The sequence below is a fragment of the Apteryx mantelli genome, chromosome 5 (genome assembly GCF_036417845.1).
Source record: "Apteryx mantelli isolate bAptMan1 chromosome 5, bAptMan1.hap1, whole genome shotgun sequence".
Lineage (NCBI taxonomy): Eukaryota > Metazoa > Chordata > Aves > Apterygiformes > Apterygidae > Apteryx > Apteryx mantelli.
Window position 1 is genome coordinate 84,802,880 of NC_089982.1, and position 21,724 is coordinate 84,824,603.

Sequence of the window (21,724 nt, forward strand, 5' to 3'; positions counted from 1 at the left end):
TGGGAGGATTAAGAGCATCAGGAGTACCGGCCTGCCATGAAGGTGCCCTCATGGGTACCACTGCACTGGGGAGGTATCCAAAAAAAACAAAGCAGGGGTTTCATGGCACCAACTTCTTCCATGCACAAGGGAAGCCCCAAAACCCAGAACCATAAAGGGGAAAAGTTGGCCTGAAGGGATGACAGAAATGAATCAGAGACCTTTAAGTACAGGACTATCACATGCGTGCATCATCTCAATCAACATCAATTCTCCAGCATGCTGTGCAAATCTGCACCACCAGGTTGTTATGGAAAGGCACTCCCACCACCTTGTGCCCCAGAGAAAGCGGTGACAGCACCAACCCCATTCCCTGTGTGGGGTGGGGTTCGCAGAGCACAACTGGGCTGTCAGCAACTTACTGCATATCACAAGGATTTGGCTCCAGCTTTGCCAAAGGTTTCTGGCAATGCATTGGATAAACCTTTTTCTAGACCTCAGTCCTGTTTTCTTTCCCCACTCCTGAACAGGAGTCCTTACTGGCATGCCCATAACATTAGGGAAAGATATGCATGTTAAACATCGCAAGATAACTTGCTAGCATGGGAGGATATAAATACATTTTTCTCTAGCTGACACACTAAGAGAATTAGTTGGAAGTGCTGGTACAGCAACACCTGGGAGTTAGCTCAAACAGAACCTGCTCTACAGTCAGGACACCCACTGGTTTAGAGAGAAATTAATGACTGCTCCTTCACAAGTATTTTTAGCTAGCTAGTCAAATCACACAAAGATATGTGGTGCTGGAATCTGCTTAGCAAAAAAACCCAAGACAGCTACCCAATAGTAGCTTTAACAGAGCCAAGTATCCACAAATGCAAGGCTGCACACATATTATGGCAGGAAGAACAAAGGCTATGAGCTTACAGAAACGAGAACGCCTTGAAACAGCCTCCCTCACTTCAGGCAGGCAGGTCTACTGGCCACCCACTATAAGTCAAAGTTGCACACTTGATCCGTACAAAATAAAGCTTTTAAACACTCAAGAAGGTCCAAAGGTTAGTTATCTGCTGGGCTGCTGCTCTGGATCACATCCATTTCCAGACACTGCAAGCACATTACAAGAAGAGGTGCCAAAGTGTGTTGTCCCAAGCACAACTCCATCTTTGCTGCTGTCATGGGCACTCAGGGCCATTTCCTCAGAAACTCACCGAGATAGGGATTAAACAGTTCAAACCCCAACAGCAGCCTCTCTAGCTTCCCCGTTCTTGTACCTACCAAGTGCAATGGTAGAAACTTGCCCAAGACATGGATTGCCCTGCCAATGTTCCCAGAGAGGCACAGAAACATGTGCAGCCAGAGACAGGGACACCCTGGTGGGGAAACATCTCCAGACAAAGCTTCTGATTCTACCACTTTTCTAGCGATTCCCTCTTCCTAGTCACACAGAGCCATCTCTCCAGTGACCCAGATCTCTGTCCTCGCTAAGTGAGGCAGTCCCACATCTCCCCCCGCAAGGCTCTTCCCACTGATCTTGCCATCCTGTCAATCCTCTGTTCCAGTGTCTTATGCACGGCTGCCTCTATATAGGGAAGGCTGCAGCAATGCATCACCTCTGAATGCATTATCCACAGATATTCTGAAGATGCAAACAGTAGAAACTCCCCTCCAAAAAAGCCTCTGTGCACAAAATCCTCTTAAGTCCTCAGTGAAGGACTAGCCCTATACAGTCAGCGTGGGAACAGTTTGATTGAAAACCCATACGTCTCTGTAGATGCCTCTAGTCCTCAATTTCCTTCATATTTGAAGCACACAATTCCACCTGTCCTCCCTGGAGGACAAAATTGGCAGTAGTATCTTTTCACAAGCCCAGCTAAAGCAGGATAGCTCTGGTATTTGTTGCTCAACAGCACATTAAAATGCTTAAGCATGAATTATGCGCCAAGAAAGCACAAATCCTACAGACCTGAAAAGAAAAAGAAATTAGAAAAGTCACTTGTGTTAGCACCTCCCAACTATTTCCTATCAGATTTAGGATCCTGCATTTGTGTTTAGAATTGCATTTGAAGTGACCAAGTTCTTATGTTACTTTAAATCTAGAGTATAAAACTCTAAGCAGCTTAGGTACTAATATTAACCAAGACAAATTATTTACAAAGACTTCAGCTCCTGAGCATGGCTGTCAGGCATACAGAACAGTAAATTAGAGCTTTTATGACTTAACAAACATCTTATGTTTAGATTAAAAAAAAAACAACCACCACCACAACTTTTTGGGGGTGGGTATTTACTTCTCCTGGAAGTATTTACACATTTGCCTCGCAGTACTAACTCAGTTTGCTGAAATACCTTCTCAAGCTTTGAGCATAAATGTTGGCTTAGAGGCCTAAAAGCAAAGCAGAGCTGCCAGGGATTTCCTAAAAAACCCCATGGCTTTGGTGCAGAGCTTTATGAACCCAGGTTACAACCTTTGAAGAAACCTGCAATAGTTTACTTGCCAGGATCAATGATGCAAGGTTTTCATGCAGATGGCTGGCCCCTCCAGCCAGTGTACCGCGCAAGAGGCAGGGTGACTTAAAAAGCACTACAAGCCATGCATCAAAACCTCCCAAAAAACAAGATTGCAACTGGTATTAAGCATCAGTCCATTTCCCCTGCTGCATGCTTTTTGCATATTTTCACGTAGTTGGAGGTTTGCAGCAATACCACCAATACAAGGCTTTTGCATTTCTGCCTTATCATTATCAATTTAGGGTCTCCAGAGTAAGCATAAACTAAATGCCGTTTCACAATCGTCCTTTCAAGAGTGCATGTTTCCAGGGAGTTCATTCCTGCTGAACCTTGTGAAGGCAGATCTGATTAGCTGGGATAAACAGGAAACCAAATCACAGCAATGTCTATTGGGTGTTTTTGTTTTAGGCTCGAGACAAGCTAAGCAGCCCGAATCTCTATGGCGTACACTTGGATCCCTTCACAGGCAGCTGCAGAAGAGTGATGAATTAATGTGTCGAGGAATTGTCTGGGACAAAAAACAGGGGAACAATCAGAATTACAAAGAAATTGTTTGGAAAACGAACACCACATGGCTTTTAAGATTTAAACGAAGACAGAGGAATTTAGGGAAAGAGGCATTAATGTCTTCTGTTCAAGCCAGAAAAAAACCAAAAACAAAACACTACCCCCTCCAAGTGCTTCAAGACTCCTTTCTCTGCTTCTAAATTACAAAAAATGTTAGTTTATTATAAATAATTCCTACTTACCTTCCTTGATGTGTGTAGTAACACGCAGCCAGCATTTTCATTTTCAGCTGGAAAGAAAAATTGAGGAAATGTTACTATCACAGGTACCTGACAGGCAGCAGGGATCAAGCAGAAGGCTCAGAGCAAGGTGAAAGATTGTTCTCTTGGCAGCAGATGATCTCTAGAGAGAAGCAGAGATTCAATTTTACAACATTTCTAGTTTTGGAAATGTGAACCAAGCACAGAAGCAGCCTTCTGTATTATCATCTGATCAGCTGTGTTTTTATTTTTGTCCTGCAGCTTTTGTTTTGTTTTTTAAAGATTTCATATGTATTTTTACTCTCCGCTCCCCTCTTGGATAGAAGATCCTCATAGGACTCCTAATCCCTTAAGGTAATCATTTAATCCCATGCATCGCTGTTTGATAGATTGAGGCTAAAATTGCATGAGTCATCCTCGTGCGGAGCCCATTCTCATACTCGTCAAAAGTCAACAACAGCCAGGCGCTTCCAAGGGAGCGGGCTGCGAGAGATCACACACAGCAACTTGAAGATGAGCACATTAATGTCTTGTCAACTCACCACACTGCCTCCATAAATCTAACTGTAAAGAAACAGAGCTCTTAAGTCTCTAAACACCAGTTTTCTTTAAGTGTCATTTAATATGTAGCTAAGTTACAAGGATGCGGGTACCCAGGAAGTTCCTGTTTCAAGCTTCCAAGCATCCAGGTTATTACTTTCTCAGGGTATCTATTAAGTATTTTGGTGAAAGCTAAAAATAGTCTTAAAAAAAGCCCCGTTGTTTTTGCCACAACTGACTCTGTACTGCCTTCATCGAAAAATGCTCCTCTGTAGGATCACTAGTACCGTGCATGGACATCTGTCCCTAAAGGTACAGTTTGTGCATCCTTCTTCCTGAAAGTCCTCATCTTCACACTCTCCAAAAACACAAGCATTCAGCCACTACCAAAATTATACAGGAAGTGTGTGAACAGTTTTCATTCAAATGAGTGTAGTGACAGCATGGAAAAAAAAACATTGAAGGCCAGAAACCTTTCCACAGGCCAAGCTGTGGAAAAGTAGAGATGTTACACACAGTTACAGATATTCAGGGGAAGTTTTCCCTTCCTTTCCATATCAGGATTTCCAAAGCCTCACCTGTAAAAACTGCTGCAATCCCATTTCATAGACTCACCCCACAGGCAGGCGCCTGTGAGCCTCACTCCACTACCCTCCGAAAAAATAAGCTGCCTGCAGATGCAATTCGGTCACAGACAGAATGACAACACCAGAGCTCCAGAAAAAGCAATGACAACTGCAGATGAAAAGCTGTGAAATTTAGTTTTTTTTAAACCTAAAGCATCACTGATCAACCAGGAATTCGAATTGTGTTCACACCTAGGTTAAAAAGGCTGGGACTCGAACAGGGAATAGAGTTGACTTTGCAGTCATTTCCCCCGTAGAACAAATTTAAGACTGTTCAGAGGCTGTGGTTATGTTACCCATCTTCTCCCAAAGTTTGCTTGGATGCTGTACATGTGATTAAAAGAATCACTTACTAGACAAGTCTGCCTGGTGCAACAGTCCCAGTTATTACTGCTTTTGACACATCCTTTGGAAAACAAAAGCTGTTTTATCTTGAAAATGCTATTTATTATTAAAAAGCAAGCACCCAGCTAAACCAGAAACATCAGGCATTTTCCTCAGGCTCTTACATTTGTAGTTCTCCAGTGCTCACTTACTCAATTTGCAGTCTAATTACATATGCAGAAGTATGCTGGAAGATTTAGAAGCCATAAATATTCATCCAGGAGAAAACATGTTTTGGTTCTTCAGCTTTTGCAAGAAATCATTCTAGAGACAAAAAAATACCCACAACCCTGAACAATAGAGAACATGCGTGAAAAACATATCTGCAGTCTGTCCTTCACTCCACTCTTAGATGCACACAAACACAATAGAAACTCATGCTGCCCTTTTATCACGCAGCATCTCCCTTCGTTCCTCCTATCAATTTGAAGTGTATACCAATCCTCTTCGTTGACAGCACTAAGGTACTCATCTTGGATGAGCTCTCAGGGTTGCTTTATCAGCACAAGCAAAAACATGAAATTACATCTGTTTGACCAGGGTCTTTCAAAGTTCTCAAAAAAGCCATTCCGGGCATGGTGACTTTTAGAAGGCCTCATTCATCATTTCATCCAGCAACATGCCGCCTCAGTCCCAGTCCAAAGGAAGGAGACAGATGGATAACACCAACCCAGTTGGGCTATGATCTCAAAGGCCCACTGGAGGGTTTATAACATGACTAATGGACAGTAGCTAACAGAAAAATGGGGAAACACAGACTTCCTAAGTGCCTTTTTACCTGGCTTATGAGCTACCCGTTTGCCTACCACAGGGGAATCCCACTAAGCGAAAGAAAGTAAAACCGCGCAGAAGGTTGCCAATGGCACATCTGCTGGGAGATGGTTGGGCAAAAGCCTGCTAGGACTAAGTAACACTTCCCTCCTAGCTTCATTCACAACCGTCTCCTTCCTGGCATCCCCACTGCTTCCTTCCAGGTTTGGAGGGGCTGGAAAGAAGTGACAGCATGCACCCTTGCACCCCACGGGGCAAAGGGGCTATAGAAAAATATGAATTCATCCTCGACTGACAACAGGGAAGCATCTACAGATGAACCATCAGTTATGTATTGCTGCCAGGCATAATAATCCTGACTTTCAGGTATGAAACCTGGTTAATAAAGCTATACGAAAACAGAAAGAAGAGGTCAGGGCCATGTAATATTGTCATTTCTATTTTTTGTGGTCCTCCCTGCTGGACAAAACACTGCAAAAGTCTATTTTAGGCAAGGCTGCTAGATCTGAGCCTTTTATTGTCTCATCTTCACACATAGTTAAAGGAGAGCTGCTAGAGGGGGCTGACTATCTGTTAGGCTGTGCTCCAGGTTCTGACCAGAGGAAAACCAAAAAGTCAGCAACACATCAGATGCTCCCTGGAGCCTACATCAAGGTAACAAGCATATCCCAGTTTTCTAGGACGTACATACACTAGTATGCAGTATTACTGAATACACTGCAAGCGGCTCACGGAGAGTTAACTTCAATTTTTAGCAACAGTGATAAATTGCCAACATTAGATTTGTTCTTACAGTTATGTCAGCACACTCAGAGCCCTGGCAGTGCACCATGGCATGCCTCCATTTTTTCTTTCCCACCATTTGTAGCAGAGCAGGACCAGTCAGCTTCTAGATATTAGCAAAGAGATTTAATATTTGGAAGCGAGAAATGCAGTGGGAAATTTCTCTGCTGTACCCCAAAGCAGTTTGATCCCAACTGGCATTTACATAACACTGCTGAGCACAGCAGCCCAGAGAAATGAAGTCATCTACTTGCTTTTTCTTTCTCCTTAGAAGTTCACAGCATTTCCTATGCAAAGGCAACCCTGAAAACAAACTCAAAGTCATAAGCCAAAGTTTAAAGCTTTTCTCCTTCTGCCTTAGAAATCTTGCTTCACTTGCATTTCCCTTTTATGCCCCTTCCCTGCACAGGTCCCCAGTGCTATCCTTAATACCTGGGATAACCAAAAAGTCTTTGGAGGGAACCAGCTCTGTGGGGGCACAGAGGATATATGTAACATCTTAAGGCCACATTTTCTTTAGGATACAGGGGTAGAAACTAGAGAGCAGGAACTCTAACTGCACAGGTGTCAAAGTTACTTTAGATCCGTGTGCAATCCCCAGCACATCAGGATAGCAAATAGGCTAATAAATCAGAGAAGAATATTACATTAGCACTTCCATGCTTTTCTCAGAAAAACACCAAGAATCAAGCTTAAGTGGAAGCATTTCAAGGTTTTTATAAAAAAAAGCTATTTTATCTGGACATTGGCAATTTCTCCAGGGCCCTGAGCAAATCTAAACTTCAACTGCTTATGTTGGACCACACTGTAAGCAGCAAAACTGTTCTGCTATGAGAATCTCGTGCCTTAAAGAACACATTGACACACGGCACAAGGGGAACCTGTTAGCAGCAGCGGAGATAACGCTAGCTCGTCACTGGTGACGAAGGATTGCACGAGTAGGATCTTAAGTATATCTTTCTCTTTGGTGGCCTGGCTGCTCCAAGCCTGGACTCATCCCCATCGGACTCGAGTTATTTAGGCTAGAAAACTACGTTCATAGCCCAGCTATCCCACGTTCCCACGATAAGAGTGGTGGGCTGAACTGCCCCTTAGCAAAGGGCCTCCACCAAGCAGAAAGCTTAAAAACAGCTAGGTTCACCCCTCTTCAGTAGACAGCCACATTAAAGGCAGCTGGAAATTAGCAGCTAGCTGCAAGTTTTTGAAGCAGGTTGGAAAGGGGCAGGCAGGATGGGAAGGAAAGCCTCACCTGAAAAAAAATCAGCATAGGCATTGCAACGGTCTGGCAGGCGGAGAACTATCGACTCACACCAGTTTTGGGCCATTGCTGAGGGATTGGAAAGAGACAGGCTGCACAGACTGACCAAGGCTCTCGCACATGACCAGGGTCAAGATAAGAGAGCATCGAGCACTGTGTCACTCAACACCCCCCCCACAACGCCTCAAACACACACACCCCACAAGAGCAAATTTTCAGTTTTAAAATAAAAGCAGCAATAGGTTTTATCACTATCTTTTGGGGGGGGGGGCAGGGCAAAGATGTATTTCTTTGCATGCCAGCTGGCCCCCTAAACAAGGGTTGGGCACTCAAAACCTTGGGGAAAGGTCCCCAAAGCAAACCCAAAGCGAAGAGCCTAGCACGGAGAACACGGCCTTCTTGCATAAACGCCTGCGTTATCCCCGCTCCCCCCCTCCTCCGTCCACTTAATAAACATCGCTTTGAAAACACCCTAATCAGGAAATTCGGACGGAGGCCACCCCCCCACACAACACAATCAGTGTATCCACTTTCCATTAGAGTATAGGAAGCTTTAAGAGTCCAACATCCCACACTGACATCAAACTGCTAAAATAGGAGTTATCAGATGGAACGCGTGGGTCAGTATTGTGCCTCGAGACATAAAAAGGACCTTGGTATTAATGTGAGGAAATGTGACTATTGTGTGCAGAATGATACCCATTCAGGCCCAGACCACTTGTCTCTGGACACTACTCTCTCTGGAATATCCTTGGCGCCAGCATCTAGCGTTTCTCCTCGTCCCCTTAAAAAAAAGTTATCTCTGCAGCGGCTGGGCTGTGAGTTAGAAAGCGGTGTTTTCCTAGTAGCAGCCGCGGGTGTGCACGTGCGTGTCTCTGGAGTGGACGGCAGGAAACTGTTGATTCTCCGTATCTAGGAATGATCAATTGTGCCGAGGGTGGAACAGGCTTTAATTTCTTGTGAAGCGTAAATTGTGTTCCATTATTCCACCCCCCTCCCCACGCACACAAAGCCACATCCTGCCTTCCGATTGGTTTTTCGCTAGCAATCGGAATTCTTCCTCCCCTCCCCAAAAAACCCTTTCACACTGCTTCATGGAAGCCTTCTACAGCTAAAGCCACCAATATGAGCACTGGCTGTAAGTGGCAGCACACGCTGCAAAACATTTAGCAGCTACAGCTGCTAAAGCGAGACCTAAGTTTAGGAAAAATTGTGCAAATCCCTCTATTGCAACCTGGGATGGGGAAGAGATGGTGGATTTGCCAGAGACATTTAAAAAAAACCCAAGCCATGAGAATAAGAGCCAAGCTGTGAAAATATTTCTGTGGCTGATTAAAGGGAGCTGCCAAATTTTGCACTGCTTTGGGATGCCTGTGCTGGAGGACCGCTGCTCTCCAGCTCGAGGCAGGGGTCCCTTGCACCCTCTTCTCCACTGTAACATGCCACCATCAGAGCACCATGACCAACTGCACGGCTGTGTCCTTGCTTACTTCCCAGACCCACCACAACCAGTTATGCTTGCAATGGGAAACCTGCCAGATTTCAGGCCCAATCTGAACCAAGCCTCCCTGCTGCTGTATTAATTTACAGGGATTCATTTCAAAGCATTCCACAGATAAAGCTGGAACTAACAGGTTAAACCCCATATAGTTAGATGCTTCTGTTACAGGCTGAGAGGATGCAGGTATGTACGCCCACACCCCAGGCTCCAGGGAGATTTATGCAGAGCCCACATACAAAATACAGACAGACAGTCAAACAAAATTTACATCTACATAACTCTGAGACAAAAGGATTAACACTTCTAGATAGAAGAGAGAAGAAAAACACAGTTGTAAAGCCAGGTAAGGGAACCAACAAGCTACTACATAGCTAGCAGTAGCTATTAAATAGGTAGGAGTATGTAGGATATCGGTCCCAAGGGAAAACAGGTCCCCTCAGGGGTGACAGGTCCACCACTGCCCACCCGACATGGAATCACTGATGCCGAGGATCCTGTCCTCTCCCCAAAACACAGGGCAGTGATATGGCTGGAGGCAAGTGTTTAAACCCAGTGAGGTACTGCAGTGATGGGCTCAGAGCTGCAGCTATGTTTGCTCACAGCCTGGGCTCTGGAGGATTTATGCACCAAGATAGTTTGAACCAAGCTCTTCGGCCCTGCAGCACCTCTCACTTGGTGGCTAATCAACACACCCGGGTCCTCTGACAGGAGAGGATCAGTCCAGCTTGGGGCTGCCATGTGAACACAGCTTTGCCCTCTGCCTTGGGCAGAGATGTAAGAAAGGGGATGAGAGGGAAAAGGGACTCCATTTGGGGCAGGAAAGCAGTACCAGCTCCTACAAGAGCAATGGCAAGAGGGCACAGGCTTGGTGTATTTTACTTGCACATTTACCGTGGCTGCTTCTAAGGCTCAAGCTTAAACAAGACCCAAAAGACAACCACTTCTCCTGCGAATGCCCTACAGACCCTCACCATGACTCATCTATTCCAGAACAGCTGTGTCCTGAAAACTTGGGTTTTGCTTAAATCTTTGTTTCAGGCACAAGTCTCTTGATAAACCACTCCAATCTCTCCCAAAGCAGACAAGTGATCCCAGGCCTCAAAGCATCCAGCTTCAAATAAAAAAAGCATACTTTTGGGGTGGAGCTACTGACACCTGCTGAAGATTGAATTCTCCCCACCAAAACCTAATCTAGGAGTCTCAGAGCCAGAAGAGAACAAGAAAGCTTCTTATCAGCTACCACAAGGAAGCAATAAAACACTCAGGACAAAGGACCCAAGTGTCAAAACTGAGAAATGTTTTTAGTGTCTGGGCATCTGCACCGATTTGGGCTCAATATTCAATCTAACAGCAGCCCATGTTAATTAAAAACAAAACAGGCCATACCTTAAACCTTGCATTTCTTGAAGCTATCCCCTTTTACATATGTCTGTGCACACAGCCCAACAATTTATGACAAAGGCTAATTGTCAGAGTTTTATGGGCCATGCTATGTTTTGTTGGCTCAACGTTTAATCCCACGCAGAGATCTTTTAAAAACAGAATTACAGTAAAGTGCATCTAATTATGCTTGTAGCGAGCTGTACATCCATCATATGGAGATTAACAGCTCGACAAGTTGATAGCAGAGCTGTCACCAAGTCTGTAATTCCACTTATGTTGCCTGCCAGCACCCACCCTCTGTGCTACCAGCTCTTCACCTTCCCCAGGAGCATTTGCTAGCCCCATACTCGAAAGTGGGCAGCAACCTCACAGCAGCTTGCCAGAGGTGGTCTCTTGCAGGAGACAATTTGGACACCACATAGAGCAAAAGGAACAAAAAGTTATGGTGACCAGAACAGGCATACATTAGAGGCTCACAGATACCTCATAGCAGCTATTTATTTCGTTTCAAGTCACCTTATAGTTTTTTTCCTGCTGGAGATTGAGCAATTGTATTTTAAGCACTGAGGGCCAGTGGTCAGTCCCTCTCCAAACTGGCAGCATCTGTCCAGCCCAGGCTGTTTTTATAAAGGGTTGCATGACACAAGAGGGCGATATTCCCTACTGAGTCATTTGGCACAAGGAAGCCCTTCAGCTCATAGCCTTCACCCAACTTTGAGAAAGCAAGAAAATGAGATGGGAAATGAAAAGATGGTATTTCCACACTTGCCTTCCACTGTTTAAACAGTACTAGAGTCTGATGCTGTAGGATCTTGGTGCACTAGCTCCCCTGGGAGCTGGAAGTAATCTGTTTTTGTAAGGTTTTGGTTGCCTGGACAGAGCAGGGTTTTTTTCTTCCCCAGGGCTGGGGACAAACACTGCAAGTGCTCAGCTCAGAACTCAAAGTCTGAATACAAAACAAAACATCCAGAGAGCAGCAACAGTGCAAGGACATTTCTAAAAGTTGTCTCCTTGCATAGTTGAGTGAGGAGCAGTATCCCTAGAGGTACTTCAGTCATAAGGAATTTAAGTCTCATTTCTGGAAAGAGCTTAAAAAGATTATGAAGAAGTTTTTCTTCCCCAAGTGATTCCAGTAGTTCAGGCTAGTTCCATTAGCAGAAGAGCTAAAGAAGCTCATCTCAGCCACTTTCAACCATCTGAGAAGTCAGCTCTCCAAGAGAATCAGCTATGATTCCTCTACTTCCAGAGGCTGGTTTGGCACATATAAAGTCAACTCTGGAAGATAATTCAGCCAAGCTACCTTTGAGAAAGTGCTGAAAGCCTAGAGCACTCCAGCACCTGAAGTTTGAAGAATCCTATGCCCGACACTTGTGAAGAAACTGAGTTTTGGCTACCCAGCCCACTTTGATGCTGCTTGTGGGGGGAAAGCAGGTGGTGGACAGGACCTTACTTCACACCTGTCATCCTAGAAAGTCTGGACTCTAGGTTCTGCCTGAAGGCAGATTTTGAAACCTACATCCCTGTGTTTTGAAAGGGGACTCCAGCACTTCAGAAGTCCATTTTTCCTTAAGCATCTCAAACATCTCAGCTGAAGAAAAAGGATACAACTAATACCAGCAAACATCACTGCTTGAGGGAAATAAGGAAGCCTTTCTTGTCCTATTTTGAATAGGAGGGAAAACATTCATAACAAGCCCAAGAGGACACACAAGAATCCACAGCGCTCACATTCCTCATCCCCAAACAATGCACCCCACGGCATTAAGCCCAGACTTGCCACAACAGACTACAGTTACCCTTAAGTCTTTCAATTAAGATGGAATTTGTAAAACTGCAGGCTTGAAAAAAATCACTAGATATTATTCCTAATTTAAAGTCACCATTCACATAGTAGACTTCAAGATAGTCAAGCACAAGTCTGTCATATCTATTTTACATGGCTGTTTCCAGCAATTGCTTGTTATAGATTAACTGGGATCTGCTTACAATCTAAAAATAACTTCTAGTAAACTTTAAGGCCTCTCCAATATTGTGACGCCAAGTATAATCCAGAGCCCTCACATTTAATCTCCAAAATAGTTAGCGCCTACACAGGCAGGCTTGAGACTGCCTCCAGCAGCTGGAATGAAACCAAGGCTTCTGGCTTGTCCTAAGGCTGTATTTTCCTAGGCACGTACCATAAACACCAGATTTATTAGCCCTTCTCCTTCACCATTTAGCAGAGGCACAGCAGAGCACATTAAAACCATAGGCCAGAGTCAAACACAGCCTCAAGAACAGCCTAGGAATTTTATTCCTCGACAGCAAACATTTTAGACACTGTCACAATTCACTGTAAACTAGCCTGCTCAGAAGTCCTCTCCACCTCACACCCCACGTTGGGCAAAGTTAAAGGATGCTGACTTGGCAGGGTGGACATGACAAGCATAGCTTCAGGCAGGCATGTCCACCTGCAACAACCGCACAGCAAGCTTTTTTATTCACAGCCACCTCTACCTGAAGACCAGCACAGCATTTATGCCTGCGCTGCTCAGCCCTGTTCTGCAAAGAGCCTTCATCGATTTCCAGAGTGCTCTGTGCCACTTGCATTTCAAGAAAAGCTCTCCCTCACCCAAAATACTCGGCATGTACAAGCCAAGCAGCTGCATAGAGCCGACAGTGCAGCTTGCCAAGCATAGAAGTCTCAGCAGTTCGTTTAGCTGCTCTGCTGTCCCGTCTCGCAGCGCTGCATGCAACACTGCCAGCAGCGAACGCTGTCCTGAGTCCTCTTCCACCACATGGAAAGCCTGCCTTGTAGGGGGCACAGATATTACCTATGCATATTTGCGGGGAGTTTGGCACTTGGGCCCTAAACCTGGAGCAGGCAGCTTGATATTTGTAAACAGAGCGTAATACAACAGCATATTGCTGATATACCGAAAATAATCACAGAATGGTTGAGGTTGGGAGGAACTTCTGGAGATCTTCTAGTCCAACCCCAAAATCTAGTTACAACATTGGATGCCCCTACACGATCAACGCTTTCTTTGAACGTTCACTGATAAACTGGCCAAGTTTGGGGTCAGCGGCCTTCTGGCTAGTGCCAAAAGCCATCGGGCTTTGCCCAAAGCATGTTATCCCACGGATTGCACCTTCCTGAGGAGTTAGGATATAGACTGGCCTAGACATAACACGCCACGGTCTCGGGGGTGCACTGTTACCCCGCTCAGCGTGGGAACAGCCACCACCTTTACCAACGCTAACGCAAAGCTACGCTGGCACCGAGGCGGGTCACCGGCCTCACGTTCAAGAGAGCTGACCTCCATTAGACACCTCCAACAGACCTGTTTCCTCCTCATTTTTGATATCTAAACACAGTGGGGCCAGTTGTGTCTGTCCGGGACTATTAAACACGAAAGGGGTAAACACAGCTTCAAAACACCCAACACGCTTGCTTCACCTATTTCTTTACTATTTTTTCCCCGTTTATTTTCTCTTTTCTGGCTGCTGGAGACCAGCAATCGACTGGGATGAACCCGCAGGCCTGACTCTGTTCAAGTGTTGTTTCCTAAGGAAATTTAAAGCACCATTAAAAAAAACAACCCCCCCCCCCAAACCCACCCCGTGTTTTCCGAAGCCCCAGAGAACGCAGTCGCATTAGAGCTACTTAGAGGGTCTCCCACACGCACACCGCTCAGCAAAACACCGATTTTCGCTATAAAAACATCTTTCAGCCCGCAGCAGCTGCAGCAGCCACCAGGCCCCAGAGGCACCGCTCGGCCCCTCCCCCCGGCCTGTCTCTGACCTCGCAGCAACCTGCCGTTTTCCAGCAACACCTCAGCTTTACATGCTGCTTTTCCCCTCTTTTTGAGGAAAAAGGGGGGGGGGGGAGCCAGGATGCTTCACACAGGGGGCCGAAGGCCGCCTCAGGAGCCTCGTTTCAGTCAGGGTTTTTCCAAACATCGCCGTTAAAAAGTTAGCACAGGTACGAGTTTTTCCAGAGAAACTACACCAGCCTCCATTATTATTATTTTTAATTTATTATTTAATTCCTGCCCTGAAACGGGCCCTACTCACCAGCGACGTTGGGCGGCACCTCCAGGTTGACGTTAACGAAGAAGCGGATGCTGTCGCCTGAGACGATGGAGGAGTTCACCGTGTCGAAGAGCTCCTCGCCCCCCGCCTCCTCCTTGGCCTCGCAGCCATCGTCCGTGTCGCACTTGAGGTACCCTGCGGGCGAGAAGATGGCAGAGGAGGAGGAGGAGTTGACCAACGTGGCGCCGCCCGCAGCCCCTGCCTGCGTCCAAAGCCCTGTGCCAAAATCAGGGTGGGCGACACGGTGCCAAGAGTCACCCCCGTGCTGGGGAGAGGCAGCCCGTGGCGGCTAACGCCGGCCTTGCTCTTGGGCAACGGCTCCATCAGCGTGAGGGGCTCCAGGGGCTCAGTTGTCCACTGAAGTCTGCCCATCGAGCAGGAAATATCGATATTGGGAGGAAATAGTTTAGAAAGTGTTAAAACTCAGCTAGGGGAGCATGGACAAAAACCTCTAGGTTCGTCTTTTTTGTTTGTTTTCAGAAGCGTGGGGGACACGGAGGTCCTGACACTGCGGCCACCCCAAGTCAAGGACATGGCTTGCAGATCCACACAGACGTCTCACTCCGCCGAGACCAAAAAATCTGGACGAAGGCCGTAACGCTGAAGCAAGAGCTGTGCCTTGGCCTCAGCCCACCCACCTCCCTCAGACTCGACTTATTCACCAGCTCGAGTTACTAGCGCTGCAGTCATTTTCCACCCAACTTCACAACTTGAAACTGAGGAGAAAGGTTTCCAAGGAGACACCTGATACAGACAGACTTGGCGCTCCCCGTGGAGCCAAGGAACAGGTCGGAGGAGGCATCGACACCGAGAAAGCTAGATGAGTTTGTTAATTACAATGGACAATTCTTTATCCTTCTGCAACACTTGTAATTACAGCTTAACCTAGTCTTTTTCCAGCAGCAAACTGGCGCACTGCAACGTTTTATTCCGAAGCAGCTGGAGGACTCCTGTGGAGTGTTCATGTATCATGTTTAATTAGAAGAATTAGAGACATTATAGAATGTCAATTTTTACATTACTAGAATTATTCAGCAGCTTCTACCCATTTTCTGACAAGTCTTTTATGCCTAATTTGAAGCAGGAGGGATATATTTCATTAGCTTGCTTTAGGCACTGTAGCAAAATGAAAAGGATGAGCTCCAAGGCACAGACTTGAATGGAAACTAAAAATATTGATAGCTTTTTTTTTTTTTAAAAAGCCTCATACAAGCAAGTGTAGATGCAACAGCACCAAGAGCAGCAGTTAAAAGCTACACATTCTTGAAGGATATCAAGCAGACTGCTTGCCACTGCAAAAACAAGCTGTGAAGGAAGAAGCCACAAACAGGAACTTGATGAACCAGGACACAGACTGCAGCACTTCCTGCTGCAAGCTACGTCCTGACATTTGTACTTATCCTCAAGTACTGACTAATAACACACACTTGGCATCTTCTGAGGAGTACCCTGGCCTGTCCCAGGGTCCAGAACACTTAAACCTTCAAGTGACTTCTGCTCTAAACTGCTTATCCAAGGCAGGGAGAAGCCCAGCAAAAGCTTAGTTTGTTTCCCATTCCCCACCTCTACCTCCCAAACAGCCAGCAAAATGCACAGAATGTGCTGCCCTCCCCTACCGATGGGGTTTAGGCAGCTTTTTCCTCTCTGCAAGGCAGAAATTGGACTAAAGCACCCAAAGAGAAGTGGGATGAGAGCATAGGAATGAAGAGAGTATAAGAAATATCTAAACATAGGTATCGTGCCACTGTAGGCACCACCCAAGGAGGTCTTTCCCTCTGTGGATGGCAGTCACTCGAGGACAATTGACCCATTTCCAGTCCTCCCCCTGCCACCCTCGGTAAGGCATATAGGATTGGCATGTTAAAAATACCTTTTGAGGAGGTGACAGTGGCTATTTAACAAAGAAAGTTGAGCATTAGCCTGATGGCTCTGGCAAAACCACCCCTTCAAGCAGACTCAGCCCATCCATGGTCATAACAGCTGGATGCATTTCTCATCCCTAACCCTGACCAGCCTGACTGGCACAGAAGTCACCCTTTCCAACTTGGATCACTGATTTCCCCCAGCTGTAGACAGCACCAGTTGCCCCTGCAGATATTATTAGAGCTCTCAGCAAATCTTGGTATTAGTTGAGCTCCCTTACACACTGCAGTGATTTAGGCCTCAGCGACTCATAGCAGTGCCCATGGGGGCAGACAGGGATGTCTGCCACTGCCTGACCTTTTAATCTTAGGCATATCCAGGACAGTGGCTCCAAATAAGTTGCCACAACAGGTCTGCACATCTCCCTTCTTCCTCCTTAGCAGGTCAGACTAAAGGCACACAGGGGCCGAAATGGTTTAAGCACACAATACTGCTTTATCCCAGCTGCAGAGCTGGCAGCTGAGCTTTTCCAGCATCCCAATGCAGTTAAGGCACAAATGGGTAAGAGCCAAGCCGTGAGAAGGTTATCCATTTGCTTCCCAAGCCTTCTGCAACTGGCTAAATGAAGAAATGGCAGCAGTGGGTCCTAAAAGCAGAGTGGGCTGGAGATGGGAAGAAACAGTGCAGGAGCTGGAAGAAGGGCAAGGGTGGAGTAAGACCACAGGGTTGGGCAGAGGTCACTGAGGACTCTGGCAAGGGAAGCATCCTCGGTTCCTCCCTCTTTGGGGGAGGAAAGAGCAGAACAAAAGGCAGCTGATCATTGCGTCCCTTGGGCAAGGGATGAACAAAACACTTGCGTTGCAAAAAATCCTGAACTCAGGCTGTACAGGAACTGAGCTCCCAGACAGGTGTCTGCTTTGTCACTGAACTGCCTCAAGGCTTCAAACCACTCCCATTTTGAATCCTTCAGCCTTCGACTCCGAGATTCTAAAATGCAAGTGACTCGCTCCTGTCAAGCGTGGGTCACCTTAAGATAAAAGAAAAATACTGAGGTGCCTTCTGTGTGCCTGGCAGATACACTTTCCTTTCCCTCTGAGCAGGGTTCAATAATCATCTCCAACCCTGGCAGCAGTTTTCCCACCATCCCAAGGGATAGCCAAGTGCCACCCTTATGCTGCTTGACTACCACAGACGCTGTGGGTGACAACAGAATCTGTTCAGATCTCCTGGAGGTTTGATTTGTGTTTTAAAGCAGTTTGGAGCAGGATCCAATGTAGACATTGCATAATTTGGCTGCCTTCAGATGCTTGTATTTGAACTGATAAATATTGATCAGGTTTCCATATGGAGCAGCTTGGCAGCACTTTTTAGCTTGTGTACAAACAGTTATGGGGGGGAGAGGGGGGGAACATGACACACCTTTGCATACTACCTGAAATTGGCTAGGAGAAGGATTCTGCTATAAGACCTCAAAGGTGGTGACCCCATGTACATTATTGCAGATTGCTATCTTCATTCAAAGCCAGCATTTGCCTAAGTGCTAGGAGATGCTCCACAGCAGCAAGTCAGACCTCTGAACACAAAGTGCCCCTTCAGACTGAAATATAGTAGTTTTGCCTATAGAAAATAATTTTTGCTAAGTGGAGGTACCAGATAGTGCCTTTTTTTCAGGGGGAGCCCTCAGAAGAAGTCACAGGCACACTGCTAATGCCCTCTCTTTGCTTGGCACTAAGCTTCATGGATGGCAGCAAGTCATCTACAGCCAAGGCCCAACCTCATGTTGTGAGCCACCCTGCAGGGATTAACCCCAACAGCAGGGTGCTGGCCTGGAAGAAATAGTTCCCATAGCAAAAAGATGGAAGGAAAAAGCTTGGTCTGTATACACACATGCAATTTATATCTAGAGAGGCCACAGTGCCACCTCACAAGTGATAAAACACAGGGTTACAGGAAGCTGCCAGAGTCAGAATTGAGTTAAGGCTAGCTGAGCAAGATAGACGCAGCCCTCCTGCACCTTGAAGATCTGATCCTGGGATCAGGATGATCCCCTCACCCCCTTCATATGCAAGGCATGAAGCACATGAGGCCAAGGACTGCAACAGACTTGCAGCTGCAGACAAAACCAGCACCCTCATTCAGTGCTGCAGCACTAAAGGACACCAGGGAAATACAAAAAACACTCCTCTCATTGGGCAGCCAAAAGTACAGATGCCTTGACCCTAAGTCTTGTGCCTCAGCCCACCATCTGTAATGTGAAAGTAATCCCCCTCATTTTATAGGGGTGCTGGGAAGAAAGATGGAAACATTCCCCTCTCAGAAGCAGAGCACTTGTAATAATTCCTTGTCCATTAACTCATCCCCAAAGTTGAAATCATGCTGAAGGACAAACTAGACAGCTAAAGCACCTCAACATAACAGCAATGAGCCTTGGCAAACTTCAAGACTTTTCCATCAGGCTTCAGAGCAGGACTGAACCACTTCAGCCTTGTTATTGCACTTCACAGGAGAAGCACAGAAGAGCTGCTCATTTCACATGTGCCATCTGGGCTTGTGCAAGGACTCTGCTGGAGACAGATGTCCCAAGTGGCCCCAGACATGGGGGCAGGGTGCACCAGAGGACTGCACCTTCTAGTAACTCATGCCCTGCTCTTGCTGTTACTCCCATCACCTCCAGCTTCTTCACACCTCTTTCCCTCACTACCCTCAAGTCCTGCCACTAACAACCCTCTCCCAACCTGGACAAGGTGTTTCACTGCAGCTCTTTTGCTTCCAAGTTGTGTTTTAATAGCCCTGGGCTCTGATGGGAAGAATGGCAAAATGAGCTGCAGCAATTGAAGGTGGCATTACTGCTAAGGCAGAGCTGGGAGAGGTATCTGGTAGCTGCAGCAATAAAATCAGCAGAACAAAGGTTACAAGAAAGCATCACTTCAACCTCACACATGTTCTCCAGAAAAGCTTAATTGCTCTGTGCAAGCAGCACTCACAGCCCAGGGGCTGCAGACCTCTCCAAGGAAGCTGAAATCTTTTAACTGTCAAGCTCAGCCTCCCAGCAGAACTAAAGCTATACCCATGATGAACACCTTTCCTGTCAGTTTTTAGTCAGTCTTTCCCCCAAACTTTTGAACAGCACCATAGCCAGCAGAGAGGTGGGTTAGGGTTATGTTTTTGCATGGTTTGCTTTTCTTTCTTGAACCCTCCTTCTAAGGAGAAAACTATTTTGGCTGAAAGAATAGCCCCACAGTAGAGTGGTTAAGCATACAAAACCCTCCTCCCAAGTGGTTAGCCTAGCAGAAGTCAGCAGCTTGGGGCAGGGGGAGAAAAACCACACAAAACAAACAAACAGCCTCAGTTATCACGAATCCTGAAGGCCCCCCCCCCTCCCCTTGTCCCCCTGCTCCTCCAGCACAAGCATGCTAGGTCAGCAGCTCGGGGACATTTTTCAAAGGACATGAGCCAAGCGCCCAGTACCTTGGCCATCATGGTTTTAAATTGCAATGGCAGGTAACTTCACTTTGCTCATCCAAGCCTTAGAAATTAAGGCTGAGAGACCATCTGTAACACATTATCATCTCACATCCCAGGTTAGGAAACTCATGCCAGACAGAGCCCTGCCATAATGTTTTGGTGTTCCTTGTAGGAGGCACAAAACCAAGCACTGTATATTAGCCAACATTTGCATCTGCAAGCATGTGTGCTAACCAGGAGGTTAGAAGTACAAAATATCTGTCCAGACTTTGATGCATGCACAGCAAGGCAGACAACACATCCAAGGAGTTTTTTCAGCAGGTCAGGCATTTCTCCTTCTGGCATTGCCCAGATGTTGTATAGCTCTGGGCACATGCAAGCTATATAAGAATTTCTCAGAAATTTTTCCTACTGTTTTAGTAGCAGTTACATAGATGAGATTAAGGTACATATCCATGTAGCTGGATTAGCGGGACAAAGCTGATGAGCTTCGATCTCAGCTTTTCTAAGGTTATTGATTTCTGTCAAGTCTCAGGAAAAGTTTGCTGGATTTCTGAAGGACCATATATACCATGTTAACACTACCAATACTCAAAGCAATTGTCTGAACACACTAATTTTACCCTCAATTTCCAAGGCAGTCTAACTACAAGTCCAGAAAAAACATTCTCAATTATAGTACTTTTGCTTGCACAGCAATGACTATTCCCTCAGTCAAATCAAAGTCCCACAGCAGTTGGTGACTTCCTTAAAGCCTCAAAATCCAGAATCATGCGATAGCATCTGTTTAAGAAATTATAGTTCCCCTCTCCCATGAAAACTCTTCAAAAAGCCAGAAAGCTAAAATACATTAAGAGATTCTTTTGAGCACTTATGATTGGCAATTCAGCAAGATAAGCTAGTCATGTTAGAAGACATCTCAGGTTTAAGTGATTTTCTAGGCACAGAATGCAGTGAGCTTCAGGATAGCCCCTTTTATTGGTTTTGCAGGAAAGCACTTGTGGTCAACCTGCCAGAATATGAGTGCAATGATATGGCACTGCTCCTGTTGGATTCAGCAGCTCCAGTCACTTTCCCCTGAAAAAAAAGGAAAGGCTTTCCTTCCAGTATCGCTACTTTAGAAATGGTTGTTACTGAGCCTGATCCATTCAGAACAGAAATCCAACCGTTGGCCTCCCTCTTACCATTTCAAGCCATAGGCCTCACATAAGCCAAATAGCTTAGCTCAGCTCTATAGCAGTCTTAGTTGAGCACAGAGGTTTGCGAGTTCTGGTTTTAGAACAGCCCAAGACCTATTTGTGTCCACTTTCTCCAAAGAATTACAGGTTAATTATGGAGGAACAACAGGACAGGTAAGGATACATACTCAATAGCTTTAAAGGCAAAAAACACCAGCTGGAATAGAGACGCTGCCCTAAAGCCAGGTCTGGTTCTCCAAGTACCCAATTCTCTGATACAATGCAATGTTAAGATACTCGGACCACCTTAGTTCTGTCTCATATCAGCCTAAAAAATAGTTGCGATACAGGCATTAAGCTTCTTAAAAATCTTCATCTGATTTCCCCCACTCCTGTGGATTTCAGCTAGCTTTACCAAAAATAGACACTAATTTTCAAGACAGACTGAGGTTTTAATTAGCCTGAGCTAAAATGATCAGCCTGAGCTTCTAGTTATCAGAAAGTGCACTCCAAGCATCTCAGGCTTGTGGAATCACTGTACCTCTCAGGGAAAACACTCGAATTCCCTGCGTTAAGGGAAAAGCAATCATGGGATTCCTGAGACAGGGAAGCACTTTGTACAATCATCACTATTTCTCTGG

The 21,724-nt window shown here is 45.9% G+C and overlaps 1 protein-coding gene across 1 annotated transcript in view; it reads right to left on the bottom strand.

The window, feature by feature from the left end:
- SLC4A11 (solute carrier family 4 member 11) overlaps positions 1-21,724 on the bottom strand; it is a 95,586-nt gene that overhangs the window by 54,484 nt on the left and 19,378 nt on the right. Inside the window, exons 3-4 of the mRNA XM_067297217.1 lie at positions 14,560-14,712; positions 3,240-3,286 (exon numbers count right to left, since the gene is read on the bottom strand). Of these exons, the coding sequence (XP_067153318.1) occupies positions 3,240-3,286; positions 14,560-14,712 (200 nt within the window). The remainder of the gene's footprint in view (positions 1-3,239; positions 3,287-14,559; positions 14,713-21,724) is intronic.